Here is a 22,788-nt window from a genome sequence, read left to right as displayed (position 1 = left end):
TTGTCCGCATCTCAGCCCTTTGCATCAGATTTTCCCACCTCTGGCCTCTTCCTGCCTCCTTGGTATATGCCAGTATTAGAGAGTAAATAAAAAGAGGAAACCCCGCCCCCACCTGACTAATTCCTTTCCACACATCTTATTGCTCTTCTGTAAAACATTCGTCAGCCTCTCTTTCCCAGCAGCTTCCTCTGCCCCTCTCTCTGCGCCTGAAAATGCCAATATTTATGTGTTAGTTTTATACATAAACCTGTGAAGTGGGGCACCCGTTCTGCATTGTTTCCAGCTTCATGCTCTTCTTTCCAGGGGAATGCATTGTCCCTGCAGCTTGTGTTCCCCTATTTTCCGTCGGGCCTGCAGAGCCTTTCTTCCCTGTGGTTAGTGGTTTCTGCTGGAGCTGCAGAGGGTTCCCGACATGGCTCAGCCAGCTTGGGCCTCGGGGGTTCCTCTCCTCTTTCTGGGGGTTTCCCAGGACCCAAGCAAAGGACACACAGGCCCACTGGTGCCAAGTCTTCTGCTTTCTCAAGCCTACTTCTCTCTGCGTACCAGTTTTTCCCCCACAGCATCCCCTGGCTGCTTTCATTGTCATCAGTATTAATAATAACAATAGCTAGGCACTATTCTAAGCGTTTTTGTGTGGATAATCTCCTGTAACGTAGCCCTCATTTAACTTAATGAGCCCTCATCGCACTTACTTTGATGTAGGGTTAATTCAGCCCTGCAAAGCAGGTGGTATGGCTGTCCCATTTGGCAGATGAGAAAACAAGCGAAGAAGTTCAGTTGCCTGGATCACCTGTTTCTTAAATCCCAGAGCTGGGACCCAGTGACGACGTTGTGAAATGCCCTTTGCTTCTCCCTCAGGTCTCTGAACAGTGCGTGGCGACTTACTGCAGTTTCTCAGCCCCTAGTGTAAAGAGTTCAAAAGCGCGTACAAATGTGACTGTGAAGCTGAAAGTTCAGGAGACCTACTTGGATTGTGGAAGCTTGCAGTACCTCGAGGACCCCAGGTTTACAGGGTATCGGGTTGACCCCGAGGTGGACACAGAATTGGAAGTAAAAATTCTGGTACGTTTCTCTTGTTTCGTGTGGGCTGTGCCCCCCTCAACTGGAAAGGTGTGCTGTGTTTGTGAGTTTCCACGTGCACCCTGATTTCTTCATCTTCGCTTTGTTCTTCACAGAAAGAAAATGACAACTTCAACATTTCCAAGAAAGACATTGAAATTACTCTCTTCCATGGGGAAAATAAGCAGTTAAATTGCAGCTTTGAAAACATTACTCGAAATCAAGATCTCACCACCATCCTCTGCAAAATTAAAGGCATCAGAGCTGCAAGCAGCATTGCCTCCTCGTCCAAGAAAGTTCACGTAGGTCACCTGACCGCCCTGCATGCTGCCTTATTTGGGGGAACTCCTTGGCTAAACCAGAATGGAATCTTTCTTGATTCTTCAGATCTTCACTTTAAACAGAAGATGAACAAAGCTGGTATTGCAAGCCCCGGCATAATTCCTCCAAAGTAGCTGCCAGAACTCTTCCCGGTTCCTATTTGAATGTCAGAGCCGTGAACACACCATTGTCTACACTGCTAATGAGTCTTGATAGCTTTTGTTCTAGCCATACGTTGAGACTGTAGCATCTGCAAACAGAATCTCCACACCCCTTGACGGATGAGCTGTCATTCTTTTCCCAAATGCAGAGAGGACAGTCTCAGCGGAACCCCAGAGTGGGGGCCTCTCTAGCCCACTCAGAGGAGCATTCAGGTCTCATGGAGGCCAGATCCTCTCTGGGTGGTGGCTGCTTCCTCCACCATGAAGTCATACTCGCTGTGATTAATCTTTTCCCAGCCATGTTTGAGGGCCCCATCCCTGGTATATTTATGTCCCCCAATAAAGACGTGAGGCCAGGGGGAAGGGAAACATATTAGAAGTCTCCCTTTATAGTATTTATGCCATATGAGGCTCTGCACAGTCTATAATAGGAAAAAAATGCTTTATGACCTACAGTCATAAATAATTGGATAAAGGACAGAAAAGAAGAACTTCAGACTGGAAGGCAAAACAAAAATATGTTCATGTCCCAGCTGCACCAGCTAATAGCCGTGTGGCCTTAGATGAGTCACTTAGCTTCGCCGGGCCTCCCTTTGTCATCTGTTGGATGGTAACGATGGTAATAATCGTCTTCAAATCAATAACAACTGCTAAACTCACTAGTGCTCCCCTATGTCCAGTTAGCTGAGAAGAGCAAATGCTAGCATTCTCCATTATTCATGAAATAGTTCCTGAGTGCCACACTGTGCTGGGGACAGCAGAGGAGACGAGACAGAAGCACTCTCCTTTATGGAGATTACCTAAAGAGATACAGAGCAAAGAAAAGAAAATTGTGTTAGATGGCCTGGCTGGGTGGTTGAGTGTCGTCCCGTACACCAAAAGGTCAGGGCACATACCTGGGTTGTGGGTTTGATTCTCTTCTTTCCTCCTCCTCCTCCTCCTCCTCCTCCTCCTCCTCCTCCTCCTCCTCCTCCTCCTCTTCCTCCTTCTTCCCTCCTTCCTCAATTTAAAATATTTTTTAAAAAGTGTTAGATGCTGGTAATTATTATGGAGAAAGATAAAGCAGGGAGGGGACTAGGAACATGAGGGCAGTGCCTTCAGTTCTTGATGGTGGGAAGAAAAGATCTCCCTATAAAGATGCCATTTGAGTAAGGAGCTCAAGGAGGAAAGGAATGAGCCGTGGGCTACCTGCATTAGAGTGAGCGAGATGAAGGGAGCCAGAGGTTGTGAAAGGTCCTGAGTCGGAAGCCTGCCTGGTGCGTTTGAGGAGGAACAAGAAGGCCAGAGGGGCTAGAGTGGAGGGAGCAAGGGGAAAGTTCTGAGGGAGCTGGAGAGTGAATGGTGGGAGCCAAGAGAGCTGACACTAAAAGGCTTTAAGCAGGAGTGCCATGAGCTGACTTACTTAAATTATAGAGCACAGGTAGTCATGACGATGCTACAGTTTAAAGATGAAGAACGTGAGGATGGGATGGTTGAGAACTGTCTCACGCTCCTGCAGCTGGTAAGGAGAGCAGGGGGCAAGGCTGGGTCTTAGGACCTGGGCTCTCTTTTGGGGTCCAGAATCTGTGCTCTGGCACTTTGCTCAGATGCTTCCAGAGGGGCTGCCCTGGCTCCAGGGGAGGAAATGGGCCTGAATATGTGTGTGTGTGTGTGTGTGTGTGTGTGTGTGTGTGTGTGTGTGTGTGTGTGTTGATGCAAAACTAAGGCTTGATAGTGAGTTTTTCCCTCTACAAGTTGTACAGAATTTTTATAACCAAAAACTAAAATTGGTAAAAGCCCTCAGGGATCATCTAGGAAGAATTGCCAAACTGGGTTTTGCTTTATTTAAAATAGGCCTGCTCAGAAAATGCAAGATGTAGAAAAGATGAAAGTCGGTTGTTTCCTTGGTCAAAGGGTAAGGGGCTTCTCACCTTCAGGTTTTCACCTCTTTAAACCCCCAGCGCAAAAAGGACCTGTGATCTCACCTCTCCCCGCCCTTCAGTTTGTTTGTAGAGATTGTTTATGCTCCTCAAGGTAAAGTGGGCTGAGCTGACAGGATGCTCTTGGCTTCCTTGGGATCTGCAGATGTAAAATCCCCAGGTCTAACCTAGGACACCTCAAATGATATATCTAGAAACCACGGCACAGAGAATGTTCTTCGTTGGCCCAAGGTCACAGAGTAATCTGTTCCAGAATGGGACTTGAACTCAGATATCTCACTCAGCTTCCATCTCTTTCTGGATCTTGGGGAAACCACGTGGGGGGAGAAAATTGGTACCAAACTCCACTGCGTCTAACGACTCTCCTTGTTCCATTAGGTCAAACTGGGAAACTTGGAGCTCGATGTCGAGAAGGAATCAGTTGCTTCCCCTCTGTACTTTCTGATTGGCCTTCCCATCTTGCTCGTCATCGTCATCTTTGGTAAGTGCCCGGTTTAATTTTGTCAGAAAAATTATTCCCTGGGGCCTCTCTTCAGGCCAACTTCAGCTTCCAGGGGCTGTTTGCTTCAGTTAAGTATTAATGCACGAAAACCCAAATCAAACTTCAGGACGGGAATAACAGCTGCATGTTGAGGGCTTTACAGTTTCTAAACATGTTTAGGGTGCTTTACAGTTCTTGTAGAGAGAGGCAGAGACTGTGTAGCCTCTAAGAGGGGGAATTTATAAAAAGAAAACCCCCTGTGATGGGGCGCTCTGAAGAAGAGGATGCCAAAATGCAACAGAAAACAAAACATCCACTCATCTTAAAAATGAAAACGAAATCAAATAACCTTTGCTTGTAACCAAAGATCCCAGTTGGCTGAAAGGTAATGAAACAAACCACGTTTCTCTACAGCCACAGGCCACTTATATTGCTCCTGTTTTTTTCCTTAACGTTTCTAAATGTCCCTGGAGAAATAAAGCTGAGCCGCAAATACAGAAGGAAACCACAGACCCACAGTGAGCTGCAGAAGCCGGACTTGCAGAGATCTCACGGTGGTCTACAGTGAGACACCGTGGCTGGATATTGCTTCTTTCTCAGCTCCATCTTGCTTCTATCTATGCTGTGCAGGCAGCAAACCGAACAGGTTTAATGCTGGGTTCATTCCCTGCTCTGCCATTTACTAGCGGTATGGCCTTAGGTCAGCTCCTTACCATCTCTGTTTCCGGGTGCCTTACAGTCAAAGGGCCTACCTTACTGTGACATGGAGAGGATTAAAAGAAGTAACTCAGAGCGCATTGAGACCATTTAGGGGAAAAAAAGAATATTCGACAATTGTCAATTGTCATTATTTTATTCTAGAAAGTTTTTCTTCTTTTAATAGAAGTTTCATGATAAAAAAGACCTTGCTGCCAGTAGATGGGAGTGAGGCTGGAGGAAACAAAATTAAATACAGTTTCTCCCTGGACCACTTTGCAGAGTCAACAGTCTTAATGGTAGCATGCATTGTACATCTTCAAGGAAGGGCGGGGCATGCATAATTCCCTAGTTGAACGCGGAATGCCTTCTTCCCAGGAGCATTACTCGGGACTTTTGTTCCCCAGGCTGCACTCTGGGCAGCACTGCTCACGGCGTCTAAAGGGAGCTAGTGGGCCGCAACCACTGAGCAGTGAGCTTCTCGTGGCTGTGATCGCCAACGGAAGCCACAGGGGGATGCTTCGTGGGCGGCAGGCTAGGCAGGTGTGTGAGTGCTTTCACTCAGGATGTGATTGAGGACTGAGGAACGGATTCACTGCAGCTGCGAGGACAGGGCCTCCGTGAAACCCTGGGAAGAGAGATGAGGGTTTAAAGGACTTTGCAGATACCAAGGAAGCCAAAAGCATTGTGTCAGCTTAAGCCAACTTTACCTTAAAGAGCATAAACAATCTCTACAAGCAAAGTGAAAGGTGGGGAAAGGTGAGATCACATGTTCCTAGTAGGCCGCAACGTGGATGTGAATTTAGAATGAAACTTACCTACGGCGGCTTAACTGCAGCTGGTCCTCAGAATGGAGCCCAGCATTTAGAGTTTATACATCATCTTACTTGTGGCCAGCCCCGGATAGGACTTTAGTAAGCTACCATTGCCCAATTCTGGATTCCAGATACGACATAGGGGTAGACAACTTGGGAAGAGCATAAAAAATACCTGAAACGATCATCGACAGGGCAAAAGAGGGTCCCTGTGAGAGGAGTTCATTCCCTGAGGCCAGTTAATCATACACATAAATCTTCCCCTCACTGGGCTGAGGACCACCCATGACAGAGGACCAGGCCTGACCTCATCTTCTCTAGCCCCAGAGATGGCACAGTGATTAGCAACAGAACAGATACTCAATAAACACAAGGTAAATGGATGCAGAGATGGATGAGTGGACGTGTGAGGGAGCGAGTGTCTGGAAGGAGACATTAGCAGCTATTAACAGAAAACCTTAGAAAGGCAATGCCTATGTTAAGTGGAAGTATGAAGTGCCACATTAGTTGTGGAAAAGAGTTCTCTTTTTTTCTTCTAAGAACACAAGAGGAAACAGACTTAAAATGACAAGCAGCTCCGAACTAGAGCTCACAAACTAAATGGCGACAGGGACCAGGAACATAGATGAGTTAAGTGACCTGAGCAGAGCAATAGAGCGTAGTGGAGACTGTGGCAGAAACCCACTGGACATATGCCCTCTCTCAAGTGGTAGCGGCTACTCAGCTCCAGCAAACTGATGCTGTGGGGAAATTGGGATCCAATGATCCAGATCTTTCAAATTTTCAAGAGATTTTAAAAAATGGGAATCATCTAATTTAAAAATAGTGTACATCAAAATTTTTTTAAAACGCTGTGTGGACCAAACAAAACACATCAGTTAGCCAGATTCAGCCAGTAGGCAACCACCGTGGGATCGCCATGCTTGAATGAGCCTTGGAACATTTTAATAGTTGTGTAGCTCTCACTTGTAAAATACAGTTCTGCTAGGAAAAGCAGGGCTGGGGTGGCTGGGCGGGGTGGGAGGGCAGCATGAGACGACAAAGTCCTGGGAGTCCAAAATCCCAGAAGAATTCTGAGGGAATAATGTCAGTAGGACATTTGTCATCACAGTTCAAATGATCAGGGAAGCAATGCAGCTTACACAGGGGCGAGCAAAAGTATGGAAAATAATATAGTTGTTTGTATGGAAAGTAATACAATAATTAATGAATAATAATACAAGAATAAACTGTGTTTCGCATACTCACAACTGTAAGCCTCCTTTTGCCCACCCCTCTATTTCTCAAACACTAAAATACAAGCAAAGGTGATTTGATTTAGTCTTCGTTTTTAAGATGAGTGGATGTCTTGTTTTCTGTTGCATTTTGGCACCCACTTCTTCAAGCGCCCCATCACAGGGAGTTTTCTTTTTATAAATTCCCCCTCTTAGATGCTACACTGTCTCTGTCTCTCTCTATAAGAACTGAGTCACCCAATGAAGGGTGACTTTCATTTTTCTTTTTGTTTTTTTAAGTTAACATGTCAATCTGACGCTGGGTCTCTGTGTCAGCAGTGGCAGTGGGGGTGACCAGACACAAGTCGAAAGAGCTGAGTCGCAAGCAGAGCCAACAGCTGGAGCTGCTGGAGAGCGAGCTCCGGAAGGAGATCCGCGACGGTAGGCTCCGAAATTTCATTCTAGAAAAACAAGCCTTTTTGTATTGTCGTTTTTGGGTTGTTGGTGGTGTTGTTTTTACCCTTAAATGGAGGCGGCCATGGTAATGAGAAGTGTTTGTGTAATAAAAGACAACTGAACAGCAGGGTCCGGGCCTGACTTTGTGTCTTGTTTCAGCTCCTCTCTGCAGCCAACCAAGTAATTATCTATTGTTTCTTCTCTAATGAAAACCAAGGTCAGACTTCGCATTAGACAAAGCAGCACAAGATTTTATCCACTGTTTGCCGAGTTAAAATATTGCTCTTGGGATTCTGTTTTGCAGGCTTTGCGGAGCTGCAGATGGATAAATTGGATGTGGTTGATAGTTTTGGAACTGTTCCCTTCCTTGACTACAAACATTTTGCTCTGAGAACTTTCTTCCCCGAGGTAAGAGCATTGATCATGTTCCTAAGGTTGAATCTTGAATAATAATGAAGGTGCTTGTTGCTATTGTTGAAACGGGTGTTTGCTTCCCAGGCAGCTGCAGATGATGTGCTTGGTACAGAACAGTGGCTTAGGTTGGAGCAGAGCAGGGAGGCGGATAATTATTAATTGGATTGATTAGGGCGCAGAGCCGTGATGGGTCGCTGGCAATTACTCTTTGTCCAGTAACAAAAACCTCGGAGGGACAGAAGTTCAGAGTGATGATTTTTGCTTCATTTTACTACCCGTGTAGAACTGAATTTGTAGCTGGGAAGCGAGCTAGTTTATTTAAAAATCAATAAATTGTGGGCTGGCCAATTTGTTGTGTTTATCTGCACGATTTCCATTGCAGCCACTAGATTATTCACTATCGCTTCTCAATTGGAAATGAAAACTTCTGCCGGCCGAGAGGCAGGACAGGAGGCATGTCTAGGAGAATTTGGGTTAAAAACAGCCATTCTTAACAATGTAGAGTTTTTACGGTTCCCTTCAGTAGCTACCGTTTAGCTAATCCGTAAGTAGCGTCCTCATTTAGTAGCAGTAGCTGCGCACAGTGATGGATTTGCTGTAAGACTCAAAGTGGTAGTCTACTCAACCCTTTGGGTTTCGATCTCACTTATGTTCTCACACCTCCATTCTCTCACCCACTCATGCGGCCTCCTTCATTTACCCTCCCAATTCTTTGGGGAGGTACACTCATCCTCCTGTTATCACCCCCACATCCCAATACCCCAGCTGCCCTTTTTGTCCAGAACTGGTGACCATCAAGAGGCCCAACCTCCAGAATTCATCAACACCAATTAGCATGATTAAACCAAGATTTTTAAGCCAGAAATCTCTCCAGGCCAAAAGCAAGCTTCTATCCCTTCTCAGAAGCTTCTCTGCTACATTTGGCCAGAAGCCTAGAGTTCAGAAATCCAGACCCATGCCATAAGCAATTTCTAGTTTCTCTATAATTCTAGAAGTGGGCACCGTGATGTGTGATGTTGTGTCTGGAGATTGGGATACTGCCATAAAACACCCACCATATTTTTTGTGTAAGTCTTACTGTCGTAAATCAAGGAGGCTATAAATAAGACTTCAGCTTTTTGCATTATAAAGTATTTTTTAAACTTATCCTCCAAGAGTACCAGCCGCCAAGACTTGCCATTTTGCCATCTCACCCATTTCTGCAGAAGAGCGCCTTGGAGGGAGGGAGCTCAGTGCCCTGAGTCAGGATGATGGCGCAGAGCCTCAGCCAAGCTTGCATCAGGAGTCCCATTTCCCAGCTCCTTGACATCCCCATTAAGAATTTAATACCAAGAAAATAACAGAGATTTCTACCATCAACATGAGTACTGTGTGGGCTTTTACAGTTAACGATTGCTCTTGAGTGCTGAAGAGAGTCATCTGTGGCCTGAAAAATAAATTTTCCTATCTTCTAAATTCAGTAATCAAGAGCAAGAGAGAGTGATGAATACAAAGAAGCACTGTTGCAACTGTTTTAAAAAGCCCCAGGAACAATTCTGTATTATCTTAGGACAGCGATTTTCAACGGGTGTGCCGCAAAAATGTTTAAAACATGCAGTACCTGACTCTTCAGTCAGGTCACTGACCTCTTTTCCCTTAGTCTGTCAAATAAAAAAAATGACAACAGCCTACACAACAATAGCCAAGGTCGCATTTCCCTAGTTAAGATCAAGAATCAATCTGTTTAAATTGCCCAACTACTTAAAGTTGATTCAGCAGAAGAATAGTAGGAAGTAGGAGATGCAAATCCAGAGTTTGATTTTTCTGCCTACTACTAAGGGAAAGTATGGTGTGAATGAAGCAAAATTATACCTTTTTGGGGGGGGGGGTCAGATTGGCAAAAAAAAAAAATATCTACACTAATAAAAGAGAAAAATGGTAATTGGTGTACGGCGCTACCCTTTTCATTGGCTAATCAGGGCTATATGCAAATTAACTGCCAACTGAGATGGCAGTTAACTGCCAACAAAGATGGCGGCTAATTTGCATATGTAGGCACAATGCAGGGAGGCGAAAGGGAAAGCAGGAAGAAGCCCCCTGCCCCTGACAGTGATCGGAAACCCAGGGGGGAGCTAAGAGCTGGGGGGCAGGGCAAAGGCGGCCTTTGCCCTACCCCCCAGCCATGATCGGAGAATCAGGCGCCTTTGCCGCCCTGGCCAGTGATAGCAGGAAGTAGGGGTGGAGCCAGCGATGGGAGCTGGGCACGGTCGAAGCTGGCAGTCCCGGGAGCTAGGGGTCCCTTGCCTGGGCCTAAAGCGGAGCCCACGATCGTGGGGCCGCTGCAGCTGTGGGTCCCCGCTGCCCGGGCCGGACGCCTCGGCCAGAGGCGTTAGGCCTGGGCAGGGGCGGAGCCTGCAACCACGGGGAGCTGGGGGTCCCCTGCCCAGGCCTAATGCCTTGGCCAGAGGTGTTAGGCCTGGGCAGGGGCAGAGCGGGAGATCGCGGGGAGCTGGGGATCCCCTGCCCAGGCCTGATACCTCTGCCGGAGGCCTCAGGCCTGGTCAAGGGGCCGATCCTGCGATTGGAGGGTGATGGGGGTCAACGCCGAGGGCTCCCAGTATGTGAGAGGGGGCAGGCTGGGCTGAGGGACACTCCCCCCCACACACACACACACCCATGTACGAATTTTGTGCACCGGGCCCCTAGTATATATATGTGTGTGTGTGTGTGTGTGTGTGTGTGTGTGTGTGTGTGTGTGTGTTTTGGTGTGCCACAGAATTTTACCAATTAGTTTATGTGTGCCATGAGTGGAAAAGGTTGAAAATCACTGTCTTAGGAGAAGAAAATGAGTTTTGAAAAGCCAAACTGATTAAACTCTGGATTACATATAATCTTGAAAGGCAACTAGAAAAGCCATAAAAACTGGAGCCAGAAGGAGTCATTAAAGGAGAAGACCCAGGGGAAAAAACGAGCATAAGTTTATCAGAACTCTATCGAGAAGACCTCAGTTCAAGCTGAATTAATAATAAGTAAGAAAAGATACAGGGAACATACTCTGTTAGGACAAAGCCCATTGAAATGCACACCAGGCTGCAGACATGTCCTCCTGTTCATCAGGCCCTTTGCTGAGAGAGCGGGAGCTCCCACCTCCTGCCTGGAGGTTGGTGGTAGAGGGAGAGTTTGGGTGGTCAACACCTCCCAGAGAACAGTAGGCAAAACCCAAAGGAAACTGTAGGTTCGCAGAGGACCAGGCATTACCAGTTCCTGGTTCTTCACCTGGTCAGTTGGGTTTGACTTTTACAGCCTTGCTTTTTATTATGTTCACTACTTTGTTTTGCTGAAAATAAGACAAGAAATAAGGGTAAGCAGAGCATCTAACCTCCTAGCAGAGGGAAATTTGAATGGAAGGAGGAAGGAGCCTTAGGGAAGCTAAGGTGGCATTTCCCTATTTAAGATCAAGAATCAATCTGTTTAAATTGCACATCTACTTAAAGTTGACTCAGCAGAAGAATGGTAGGAAGTAGGAGACGCAAATCCAGAGTTTGATTTTTCTGCCTACTACCAAGGGAAAGTATGGCCAAAATGGTTAAGGTCTTCTTGCTTGGGCTAAAAGAATAAAGCAAAAATTATCTGCAGAAGTTTAATAAGATAAATAGCCTAAAGTTCCAATTATTACCCACCCAAAGAAGTAAGAACACTAATGTTCTGGAGTTTATTTTTCATTCTGTTGACTCATTTCAAGTGTTATTCAGCATGCTTTTAAAATTTAATCATTTAATTCCAATAAGATTTATGATACATCAAAAAAAGAAAATTCACATTTAAAAGTTTATATCCTAGAGCTACATAGCATTGCGCATAAAGGTATTTTTAGAAAGCAGCAGGACAACAGTACTGTGGTCTAGTTTGCTGTGAGTTAGTGATAAAAACAACAATAATAGCTGACATTGAGCACTTACTCTGCATTCCTTTATTTTATTTTCACACCAAGCCCACAAGTGGAATCACTGTTGTCCCCGTCTTACAGATGAGGAGAGTCTGGCACAGAGAGGTTCTGCAACCTGTCAACAGTGAGGTGACCAGTCTGTGATGAGCCAGGACTGGAAGCTAATTAGTTTGGCTCCAGATTCTACTTTTAACCACTCTCTTGAATAACATTGGCATTGAGACAATAGATACTAAGCTAAGACTTGTAAAAACTCGTGAACACAATTCTATATTTATGCTCAGAAGTTAAAGGGCATGAGGAGTGGTCTGCATATTTAACTACTACTTCTTTAACTGTGAGTCAGTTCTTTTAAAGTGTGAGAGGCCTTCATCTACCAAAATCGGGACTGAGGCCATGATAATTCTTCTTCTTAGAGGTTTTCAGAATTCACTGGTGTCACTTGAGAGCTGAGTAATTATTTATTATGTATTAGAGACTATGCAGTGAGCATAAACCCAGGAGCTCTTCAGATTAGCAAATAGTGTCTCCGCTTTATTAAAACGAAGTTGGGTATTATAACAAAAAGCACTATTAATTTCCTTTGGATGTTATGAATAATAAAAGTGTCTCCTTCCTCTCAGTCAGGTGGCTTCACACACATCTTCACTGAAGATATGCATGTAAGTCTATAAGTTTTCATTTCTAGCCCATGACTGCCTGACTTGCATAGTGTTATCATCATCATCGTCATCTCCATTATTACTTCGAATTTTTATTATGGGTTTTTTGGGATCATGAATTCAATATTAAATAATTCATTGTCTTGGAAAACCCATTGTGGATCTACTTTCTAACTGTAAGTTATTATATTCTATTATACTATAGTATACACTTTTTTTTTCCAGAACAGAGATGCCAATGTCAAGAATGAGAGTCTCACAGCTTTGGATGCCCTAATTTGTAATAAAAGTTTCCTTGTTACTGTCATCCACACCCTTGAAAAACAGAAGAATTTTTCAGTGAAGGACAGGTACTAGTCAATTTGTTTATATTTTGAAAGCCATTAAGTAGAGAAAACAAAACCTGAGCTCCTTATTTTATTTCCACACACCACCTGGACTCTGCTCTTGACAGCAGGTTGCTTGGCTGGGCGGTCACACTGCTGGGGAACCTCCATTTCAGATCACACCCCCCAACACAAATTCTATTCTAAAGATGTACACATGCAACCCTCTTCCCCCAAAAAACCCTGCAAAACCCCAACACCAAGAAAAAACCATGAGTCCTGAACCAAAAAAGCAGAAGTGCTATTTTCTATTTTTAAAAACACCCTGAAATTTTGGGAAGACATTCACTTTTTGTTACCGCTCTAGTTTAAAGTTCAAGTGCTGAAAACACATAAAATGTGCTGAAGTTAACATTGGCGTGTGGTTTTCATGGATGGAGGATGAAGGTGGTTGAAACTCAGACATTGAACAAAAGCGCCCATGGACAGCACCCCATGGCCCCTCAGGCTTCGGTGGAAACTACCATCTGTGTCACAGCTGATGGCTAAGCACATTACCGAGCTCTCTTTTTGTGTGTGTGTGTGTGTGTGTGTGTGTGTGTGTGTGTGCTTTTTGTAATCTGTATATCTTTTTCTTTTATGCTTATATTGAGATTTAATTGCCATACAGCACTATATAAGTTTAAGGTATACAGCATGATGATTTGACGTAAATATATGGCAAAATGATTACCACAATAAGTGTAGTTACTCTCATACAGCTACAGAAAATGCTTTTCCCCCTTGTGATGAGAACTCTTAGGATCTACTCTCTTAAAAGTTTTCAAATACACCACACAGCAGCGTTACCTATAGTCACCATGCTGTACATGACATCCCCAGGCCTTGCTTATCTTAGAACTGGAAATTTGTACCTTTTCACCCCCTTCAGTCCATTCCCCCATCTCATCCCTTAACCTCCCTCTGGTAACTACAAATAATCTGATCTCTTTTGCTATGAATGAGGTCCCACGTATTTATCTTTCTCTGTCTGCCTTATTTCACTTGGCATGATGCCCTCAAGCTCCATTCATGTGTTGCAAATGGCCAGATTTCATCCTTGCTTTATGGCGAAATGGTATTCCAGTTCACATGTATATAAATATACGTGTCACATCTTCTTAGCCCGTGCACCTGTTGAAGGATACTTAGGTTGTTTCCAGGGCTTGGCTATTGTGACCAAGGCTTTATTTTTAAACAGGTGTCTGTTTGCCTCCTTCTTAACCATCGCCCTGCAAACCAAGCTGGTCTATCTGACCAGCATCCTGGAGGTACTGACCAGGGACCTGATGGAACAGTCCAGTAACATGCAGCCTAAACTCATGCTGAGGCGCACTGAGTCCGTGGTTGAAAAACTCCTCACAAACTGGATGTCCGTCTGCCTTTCTGGCTTCCTGCGGGTAAGTGTCACATCCCCCCTCAGAAGGTCAGACGTAAGACAATAGGCAGTTATTTTTAGCAGATGCCAATGTCTTTGCCAGGATAAGTCCTGAGTGCTCCACCGTGTTAGCATTCCCTCGCTTTTAGTCCTGGTGATCTGAGAAGGCGGCGGGTTCCGTACACTAAAAAGACTGTCTTACATCTCATCTCGAGCCTACCTTTTTACAAAGAGAAGAAAAGTATAGGTAAAGGATTTAGAATTCAGGGGAAAGGTTAGTCAGATAAAAGCTGCAGTTTGATGATTTTCTGAGCATCCCTTCATCTGACACTGGTGACTCTTTTTTTTTTTTTTTAACTGTCTTTTTTAAAATATATTTTTATTGATTTCAGAGGGGAAGGGAGAGGGAGAGAGGGATAGAACCATCAATGATGAGAGAATCATTGATCAGCCGCCTCCTGCACATCCTCCACTGGGGACTGAGCTCACAACCCAGGCATGTGCCCTGACTGAGAATCGCACCATGACCTCCTGGTTCATAGGTCGACGCTCAGCCACTGGACCACGCCAGCCGGGCTGTCAGGTGATTCTTGTTCTGCACCCTGGGTGGTGGACTTGCTCTCCTTGGGCCACAGTGACACAGGTCCCATCTTGGTCGCTTGAGTACTTCTGGGGCACAAGGTCGAATTGCTTGCAGATCTTGAAGTCAGGGCAGGTCCAGTCGTACATTCCAGTCCCTGGAGCAATAGCTTTCTACTTGCATCAATTACTAAGCCTGTTAACTATACGTCTAAAGCCAAAAACGTTTAACTTCCTGAGTTCCCCATCATTGGTCCTCACCAGGAGCACACAGAGGGGGAAATAAAAATTGTTTTTGCTGTAACTGGCCTATGCAAATGTACATTCACTTAGAATTTCCTCAGGTAGGACTCTTCTCTTTTAAAAATGTTACTGCGGTAAGAACATGAGACCTACCCTCTTATCAGATTTTTAAGTGTTTTTATCTATAGGCATGATGTTGGACAATAGATGTCTAGAACATATCTTGCATAACTGAAATTTTATACCCACTGACTTTTTTTTTAAATAAACTTTTCATTGTTGATCATATTACAGGTATCTCCCCTCTTACCCCCATCCCACTGACTTTTGAGCCCACCTCACTTCATTCATTAACAACCAGGGCCCAGTCCGCCCATTTAAGAAAATGTACTGAGTGGAGGGAATATTTCAGATGCTGAAAAGAACACGCTATTCTCGAGGCCTCTGAAGCATCTGGGAAACACCATTTACCTACCAATGTGCTGTAAGCTAATTACACTCGTTCTAACCAGTCATCCCGTATTGAAGCAAGTCCCCAAGGAGCCATCTGCCCTTTGAGTTCACTTTGTTGGAGTTACTGTAAGATCCTGGCTGTAATCTAATTGAATCTTGAACTTTTTTCAAATACAAACTTCGTGCAGATTCCAGTGGTTTAGAGAGTGGGCCCTGGAGCCCACTGCTTGGTCTGAAATCAAGACTCCACCACTTATCAGAGGCCCCGGGCTGTCTGAGCTGAGGTTTTATAACCTGTGGCCCTGGAGGAAGAAGATCTAGGCCTGCTCTGAGGCGCGGATGAGAAAATGTGTGCAGTTGCTTAGCACGTCAATGCTGGCCATCATTATAACTATTAGCAGGAGAAGAGCGAGAGTGTTCTGCTGAACCAACCTCCCTCGGCCCTCGGAGGCCCCTGGTGCAGAGGGTTCTTATCCTTCTTTCATTTCAAACCACCAAGATTCCAGCAAAACTGCATAATTGTGCATTTGTAGCTCGTTTCAAAATCTAATTAAACTTTGAATAAGATACACTGCTATGCCACAGGTTTTAACAGTGCTACTTAAGTTTGGATCCAAAAGCAGCGCTTTAAATAGACTGTGCTTAGTTGAATGTTTAATGCAATCTTACAAATAGATGCACAACAATTTTTTTACCAACCCCTTCCTCTCCCAAGGCAATGCCCATTTATTAAGATTAATGAAATCTGCCTTCTTTTCTGTTTACTTGGTATAAATCATCACACGCTTTTGGGAGGTGTTGAGTGGCTATTTCTGGGGTGATTATTTTTTGCTTCCCACCAATCTAGTTTCTGCCACAACTGCCTCTAAACAGGACCCTTCTAAGCAGGACTCTTACTGAGTTCTCGGGACTTAGTCTTAAAAGGCAGATGGCTGCCCCACCACAATGCCACTGAGCCAGAACTCTGAGCGGGGGCCCCATGATCCATGTTTTCTAAGCTCCTCCAGGTAATGCCACCTGCCCTACATTTGAGAACCCTGGGGTAGTGGAATGAGCACTGGACGAGGAGTCTTGGTTAGAAGCTGCAGGTTCGAGCGCTAAGTGCATCTCAGCCCCAGATAGCTGTGTGTCTCTGGGTATCGCGTGGTCACTGGTTTTAAATTCCTTTCCAGCTCTTTCTTCTGGGATCTTCCAATTCTAATTCTGGGCCCTCAAGGGTTGGTCGGTGCCTTGCTCTTGCTACTTGGGCATTAAACGGATGAGGCATTTGGAAAATCTGGGCTCCAAGCCCTAAGGACACCCTTGAGCAGAGGATTCTGGGTCAAGATTCCACAGTGCTGACTGAAGAGTATCTTGAACGCTTGGGGTGAGGGGGCGGGGTGCTCACTGGGAGGAAGTGGCATTGAGCCAGTGGGCGATACTTTGGTTTTCAGTGGAATAATTCCTTCTGCAAGGGAGGCCCCGACTCCCCCACCAGGTGCCCGAGGTGGTGTGGGACTCTGACGGCCTTAGTCCTCCTGCCTCACCCCACAAACATTTGGCGGCACCACTGGCTCTGTAGCCGCAGGTAACTACCCCTGTGAACCTCCCAGGCTCTGGCAGCAAAGTAACAATAAGATTAATTACTGCCATTTATTGAGTGTTCCAGATATCATGCTGGGAGCTTTGCTCAACTTTTCTCATTTAAATCCCACAAGGTAGGTACCTTTATGACCATTTTGCACCCGGGGATTTGGGGCACACAGCATAGATGTGTTTCCCCAGGCCCCACAGCGGCAGCATGCGACAGCCCCAGGGATGGGAGCTCTGAGCCACCGCTTACTGACTGCCTCCCCGGTGAGGCAGGGACCTTCCTACAGGCTCAGCTGAGGATTTAAGGATGGAAGGAGACCACAGATGCTGAAAGCCTCTGGCTCAGCCAGGGCCAGAGTCAGGTCTCACAGAAAAAGGACAGTGAAGGGGCCAAGCTTAGGTGCCATCACAGGAGGGGATGGGAGTGGGGCTGTTGGGTGAGTAGGGCTCTGCCACAGGCCAGCTCCCAGGCCACTGTGTGCCCTGGTCTGACAAGATGCCTCTGCACTCAGCAGGTATGACTAACCTAGACCTTGTGTTCAGAGGTGACAAAGAAACCGCAGGGCTCCATGGCTTCCTACACCCGCCTCTGAGTCCCCTAAGAAGGTGTTAACACAACAGATGCCAGGCCTTAAAAGCAGTGGTTCTCAACCTTCTGGCCCTTTAAATACAGTTCCTCATGTTGTGACCCAAGCATAAAATTATTTTCGTTGCTGCTTCATAACGGTAATGTTGCTACTGTTATGAATTGTAATGTAAATATCTGATATGCAGGATGGTCTTAGGCGACCCCCGTGAAAGGGTCGGTCGACTGCTAAAGGGGTCGCGACCCAAAGGTTGAGAACCACTGCTAGAGAGTCTGGTGTGTGGGTTTAAAGTAGGGCCCAGGCACCAGAATATTTTACAAGAGCCCCCAGGAATTCTGCTGATGGGCATCCGGGTTATAACCACGTTTGTGAGCAGCCGTGTAAGACGAGATGCTAGTTATCCGAGTCCAGCTGCCCTGGAAGAATTCCTTTGAGTCCACGCAGCCCAGGAGAGCCCACCTGGCCCCTGACTCCAGCCTTTGTGATCACCTCCAGCGCCTCCCCAGGGCATTATCCCATCTCCTCTGTGGGCACCTCCAGCCCCTCACCCGGGCACCACCCCGTCTCTGATGTGCTGGAGGAAAGGAGAAGCAGAGGTTCTAGGTCTGCGGTCAGGACATTACCCAAGAGGGCGGAGGGGAAGAGAAGAGAGCAATGTGGTTGTGGACCACGAAATAAAGGAAGTTTCTCAAAGGAATTTAAATGCCGTGCACTAGTTCCAACCCTGTCTCCCCCTGGGGAATTTTTGAATATCCCACCTCTGTCCTACAGTAAGGAGGAGACTCAGGATGCTGCAGCAGGGGAGAGAGAAGGGATAACGGAGCCCACTGGCGTGTCGGGGCAGAAGGGGCAAGAGGAAGCTCCGGGAGTGGGGAGGGCTCATGCCCTTGGAATAAGTCTAAAGCAATGGTTCTCAACCTTCTGGCCCTTTAAATACAGTTCCTCATGTTGTGACCCAACCATAAAATTATTTTCGTTGCTACTTTATAACTGTAATGTTGCTACTGTTATGAATCATAATGTAAATATCTAATATGCAGGATGGTCTTAGGCGACCCCTGTGAAAGGGTCGTTCGACCGCCAAAGGGATCGCGACCCACAGGTTGAGAACGGCTGGTCTAAAGGCTGGGATGGGGTGGAGAGACCCAGGAGACTTAAAAGAAGCCTCGGTTTACAGGTTCAAGGGAAAGCAGGAGAGCGGTCCATGGATGCTCCTTTCAAAGCCAGATACAGTGGCCAGAAAGCTTGACTTCGTAAACTGGTCACGTGGCTGACCTGTCATCATCACAAAGGCAGCCTGACTTCCTGGGTCTGGCCCTGCTCTTCCTCCCCCACATATTCTGGTTAATGTCCGTTGCTCATAGAGGGTTTATTATTTAGCAAAGGCTGCAGCAGAGGCAGAACACACAAGCTTGCACTTGGACTGCCCAGACTCCATTTGACCACAAAGTAGGTACAAATGTGAGGCATTTCAGTAACAGCAGGGCTGGCAGCCCTGGTCCAGGAGAACGTGCAGGTGGCAGAGTGTGGAGAAAGGAGCCATCAGGATGTTTGCAAAAGCCGTAGCGCTGGCAGTTGGCTCTGGTCCAGGGGAAGGTGGTGACACACTTGCGGCCCCGCCCAGCAAAGGTGCCAGGTGGCACTGCGCCCTGGGCTGGGACAGCCCGGGACTGGCCTGCTGTCTAACTGAAGGCCACTTCCCTCATGAAACGCTGTTAACGCCAAAAAGCATCCTTCTTGGCAAACGTCTAAAATGTCCTTATGTTTATTCTAGTTACCAAGGCTAATTATTGTGAATTTTTAAAAAGCCATCTATTTTCAGTTTTTCTCTTAAAAACAGGCAATTAAATAGGAATGTATACAAAGGTTAAACCTCCGTATCTACTGAGTGTTCTTAGGTGACAGCCAACTGACAAGCAAAGGTCTGCACACAGGCGTCAGCAGACAAGAGTGCTCCACCACCGCACGCACTTCACGTGGCTGTCCACTGCCTGCGCGCATGCATGTGCACACGTGTGTGTGTGTGTGTGTGTGTGTGCGCGCACGCACGCACCCGCTCTCAGTCCTAAGGGGAGGAGTATGTATTTCCTGGGAGTTTCCTTTGGTTGTTAGAAAACACTGCCTCCTGTCTCCTGTTGTACTGCCATAAATGAAACTTTAATTCTTTGGAAAGTACAGTGGATTCCACAGAGAGCTAACTGTCACTTTTGTGTCTTTTCCAAGGAGACTGTTGGAGAGCCGTTCTATTTGTTGGTGACGACTTTAAACCAGAAAATAAACAAGGGTCCCGTAGATGTGATCACGTGCAAAGCCCTGTACACCCTTAACGAAGACTGGCTGCTGTGGCAGGTCCCGGAATTCAGCACTGTGGTATGTCCGTGCTGACGCTCCCATCCGGACTCGGGAATACGTCTGGCTGGGAATTGAAGGCGGGAGGGGTGGGGGGCGGGGGGCGATTGGGGCGTCATTTAAAATGAACAGATATCATTCCTATTTCGGGGAGATTTCACGTGTTTAGTCGATTAAAAACAGTAGTTGATAAAATATTAACATGTATTCACATAATAGATTTTAATTACTTTGGTTGGGGGAGAAAGTCTTGTAATGATGCCTGGGGTACTCATCAATTTCCAAAGATTTTAATACCAGGATTGCTTATAGCTTTCAGCATTGTCAAAGGAAATGCAAAGTACTCCCCATTCAGCACTTATAATTGCCATCAGAATTTCTCAAACAGCTCTGCTCTGCAAAACAATGTGTGAAGATATATTTCAGCCAAATTGAGGCCGTCTTCTTTTAGAACGATAACACAAGACAAATTCCACTGCGTTCCCCATGCAACATGATGGCTTTACTTTATTTTCTTGGATTATTTACAAATGTTTGGTGTCATGCACTTAATGTTCTGTGATCTCATAGTTATTTTTGGAGGAAAGGCTGTAAATCACTGCAGGAAGATGAGTGCCTGGCTGCTGGGGGGTTTTGCCCATCTGCGAACTTCCTTTTCACCCGTCCCCACCCCACCCACCCCCTTCCCTTCCTAAAGGGAGAGGGACTAGTTTCTTGCACATACAGAAATTTTAGAGAATCAAGCATGGAAAGTATCTCCAAAATTACTTAGGAATATTCTGTACTTTTCTGTTCATAGAGACTTGGGGAAGAGATTGCTGTGTTTTGGTTTGATCATTAGCCGTATGGAGACTCTGGGCTGCTTCACAATCTCGTTAGCAGAGAAGCAGGAAAAAGTTACTGTGAGGTTTTGGAATCGCTCAGTGAGGGGCTGCGTCTCCTGTGGCTTTGCTCTGCATGGTGAGCACAGCGGTGTCATCCTGGAAGAATTCATCCCCTAATTGGGCAAGGCTCCACGTTGCTGTAGACGGAGTTAGGGTTATGTTCTCTGGTGGGAGAATAGCCCACAGATCAGCTGTTTCGAGTTCTCGGTCACTGGAAGATATAGCTCACCCTCCACGGAAGATGGCACCATGTGCACCCAACCACCACCCACAAGGCGGGAAGCTCAGCAGAAAGTCGAGGGTTCTGTTTTCTGTCTATACACCCTCTGCATGGGAGAGGCAGTGAGGTGCAGTGGTTCTCAAGCTTTAGTATGCATTAGAACCATCTAGAGCAGTGGTTCTCAACCTTGGCTGCACATTAGAATCACCTGGGAATCTTTTTAAAATCCTGATTTCTGGGCCTCACCCTCCGGAAATTCTGTTTCTTTGTTACTAATGTTGTGGCCCCACCCCATAACAAAGAAACAGAATTTCCGGAGGATGAGGCCCAGAAATCAGGATTTTAAAAAGATTCCCAGGTGATTCTAATGTGCAGCCAAGGTTGAGAACCACTGAGGTAGACCAATGCCTGGGTCTTTCCTTGGGACTGATTATATCAGAGTCTCTGGGGATGGAGGACCCCACTGGCATCTTGGAGATCAGAAGATGAGCTTTGATCCGAGCCTGTTGTCTCTGCTTCCACCAATCCTGAGTTTGTCTTCACACCCAGGGCCTTGGTCCTAAACCAGAAGATGTTTGTGCTTTTACTTTGAAACATTTTAGAAGCCCCGAAGGTTCCCGAAGAGGCATACTTGCAAGTGAATATAGGTCAGGGAATCCAGCAGTAATTGACTGTCATGAAAACATGAACCCCAACAGGAAGGCGAGGAAAGAAGATGGGGTTGGGAGTGGGGGGCGGGCGTCAGATGCCTGAAGCAGCTTTTGAGATTTGAGTCCCTCTTAATGCTTTACATCTGAACACTTTTTCCTTTCATTTTGAAACATTATTTTTCACAGTCAATTAAAACCATGTGTTTCTGATTTGTTAACACTCATCATCAAAGTGTTTCCTGATGTTGAAGAAATTCATGTCGACTCTTGGGTTCTTTTTCCCTTTATTGTTGCTGGGAAAAAGACTAAGGGAAAATTATGATTTTAGATATCCACGTAAATCTTCCTTTTCAAATAGGGTTTTGCCATCAGATGTCTGGAGTTGAAGCTGGAAAGGGATGGGCCACTTCTTTCTAGGGGCCATGCCTTTGACCGTGAACATGAGTGCCTTTTATTGGCTCTGCCCAGCCTCTCTTTATGGGGGACGATTGTACTAGATGCTCCTGAGAAATCACGTGATCCGGTCTATGCTTGTGTTCCAAAATTTTAGCAGAAGGTCAATATAAAAAATTTAAAGTTTTTCATTTCCTTTCAGGCACGTTCCCCAGCTTTAACCATCATCTCTCTCTGCTCCCTCCTCCCCTCGTTCTCACTTTAACCCCCCTCCCTGGTGGGCACACCCAGTGGTTTGAAGTCTTGATTTTTCTCAGTTTGCCCGAGGTGGTTGAAGTAATTGAAAACCAAAGTGTGCTGAGCACACTGGGGTGAGTGTGTGTAAATTCCCTTCAGGGAGAACAGTCAGAGGGACCCGGAGCAGCCCCTGGCCACGTGCAGCGCCGGCTGGTGCCAGGGCACAGACACGTGGAAAGGAGGCCCCGAACTCTTACTTGGCTAAATGCTCAGAAACACAGCGCCTCATATAACAACCTAAACATGAGGTTTCACACCTCTAAGATTAGGATGTGTTCTCCCTGAGGTGTGGGGTGTTTTCTAGAACACAGAGACACCCTGCCAGTTTCTTCTACATGAAATCATTGTACTAACGGGCTCTGGGAAATAATTCTTTGTTCCCTGCATCCTGGGAGGAAAACGCCTCTGTCTTTCCTCAAATCTAAGAAAAGGCTCTGGTCACACTCACTCTGGTGCCATCAGAAGCCATTCTGCTCTACCAGGGCTGGTGGTCAGTGAGGCCGCCCGGCCTCCGCAGGCTGACATCCGCGGAGGTTAGCAGCCACGGGACTGGAGTCTTCCTCTGCTACCCAGGGATTCGGATTCGACAGCTGGAAGAGAAGCAAACCCTGCTGCTCTGTGGCTTTCCCTGCTTCGCGAAGTGTTAGGCACGTCAGCTGTTGTTGCTGGAGCAGCCTGGGCCCTGAGCGCGCTGT

General features: G+C 46.2%; 1 protein-coding gene across 3 annotated transcripts in view; it reads left to right on the top strand.

Moving 5' to 3' along the window:
* The window catches only part of PLXNC1 (plexin C1), a 170,477-nt gene that overhangs the window by 110,192 nt on the left and 37,497 nt on the right, over positions 1-22,788 (top strand). Inside the window, exons 13-21 of one of the 3 annotated variants that reach the window (XM_036301578.1) lie at positions 859-1,062; positions 1,176-1,361; positions 3,839-3,941; positions 7,006-7,107; positions 7,427-7,530; positions 12,085-12,123; positions 12,349-12,473; positions 13,690-13,888; positions 19,524-19,670. In XM_036301578.1, the coding sequence (XP_036157471.1) occupies positions 859-1,062; positions 1,176-1,361; positions 3,839-3,941; positions 7,006-7,107; positions 7,427-7,530; positions 12,085-12,123; positions 12,349-12,473; positions 13,690-13,888; positions 19,524-19,670 (1,209 nt within the window). Of the gene's footprint in view, positions 1-858; positions 1,063-1,175; positions 1,362-3,838; positions 3,942-7,002; positions 7,108-7,426; positions 7,531-12,084; positions 12,124-12,348; positions 12,474-13,689; positions 13,889-19,523; positions 19,671-22,788 lie in introns of all 3 variants that reach the window. The other 2 variants (XM_036301577.1, XM_036301580.1) reach the window with 2 other exon arrangements.

Source organism: Myotis myotis, unplaced genomic scaffold, assembly GCF_014108235.1.
Source record: "Myotis myotis isolate mMyoMyo1 unplaced genomic scaffold, mMyoMyo1.p scaffold_m19_p_3, whole genome shotgun sequence".
NCBI lineage: Eukaryota > Metazoa > Chordata > Mammalia > Chiroptera > Vespertilionidae > Myotis > Myotis myotis.
This window is presented reverse-complemented; position numbering and strand designations above follow the sequence as displayed.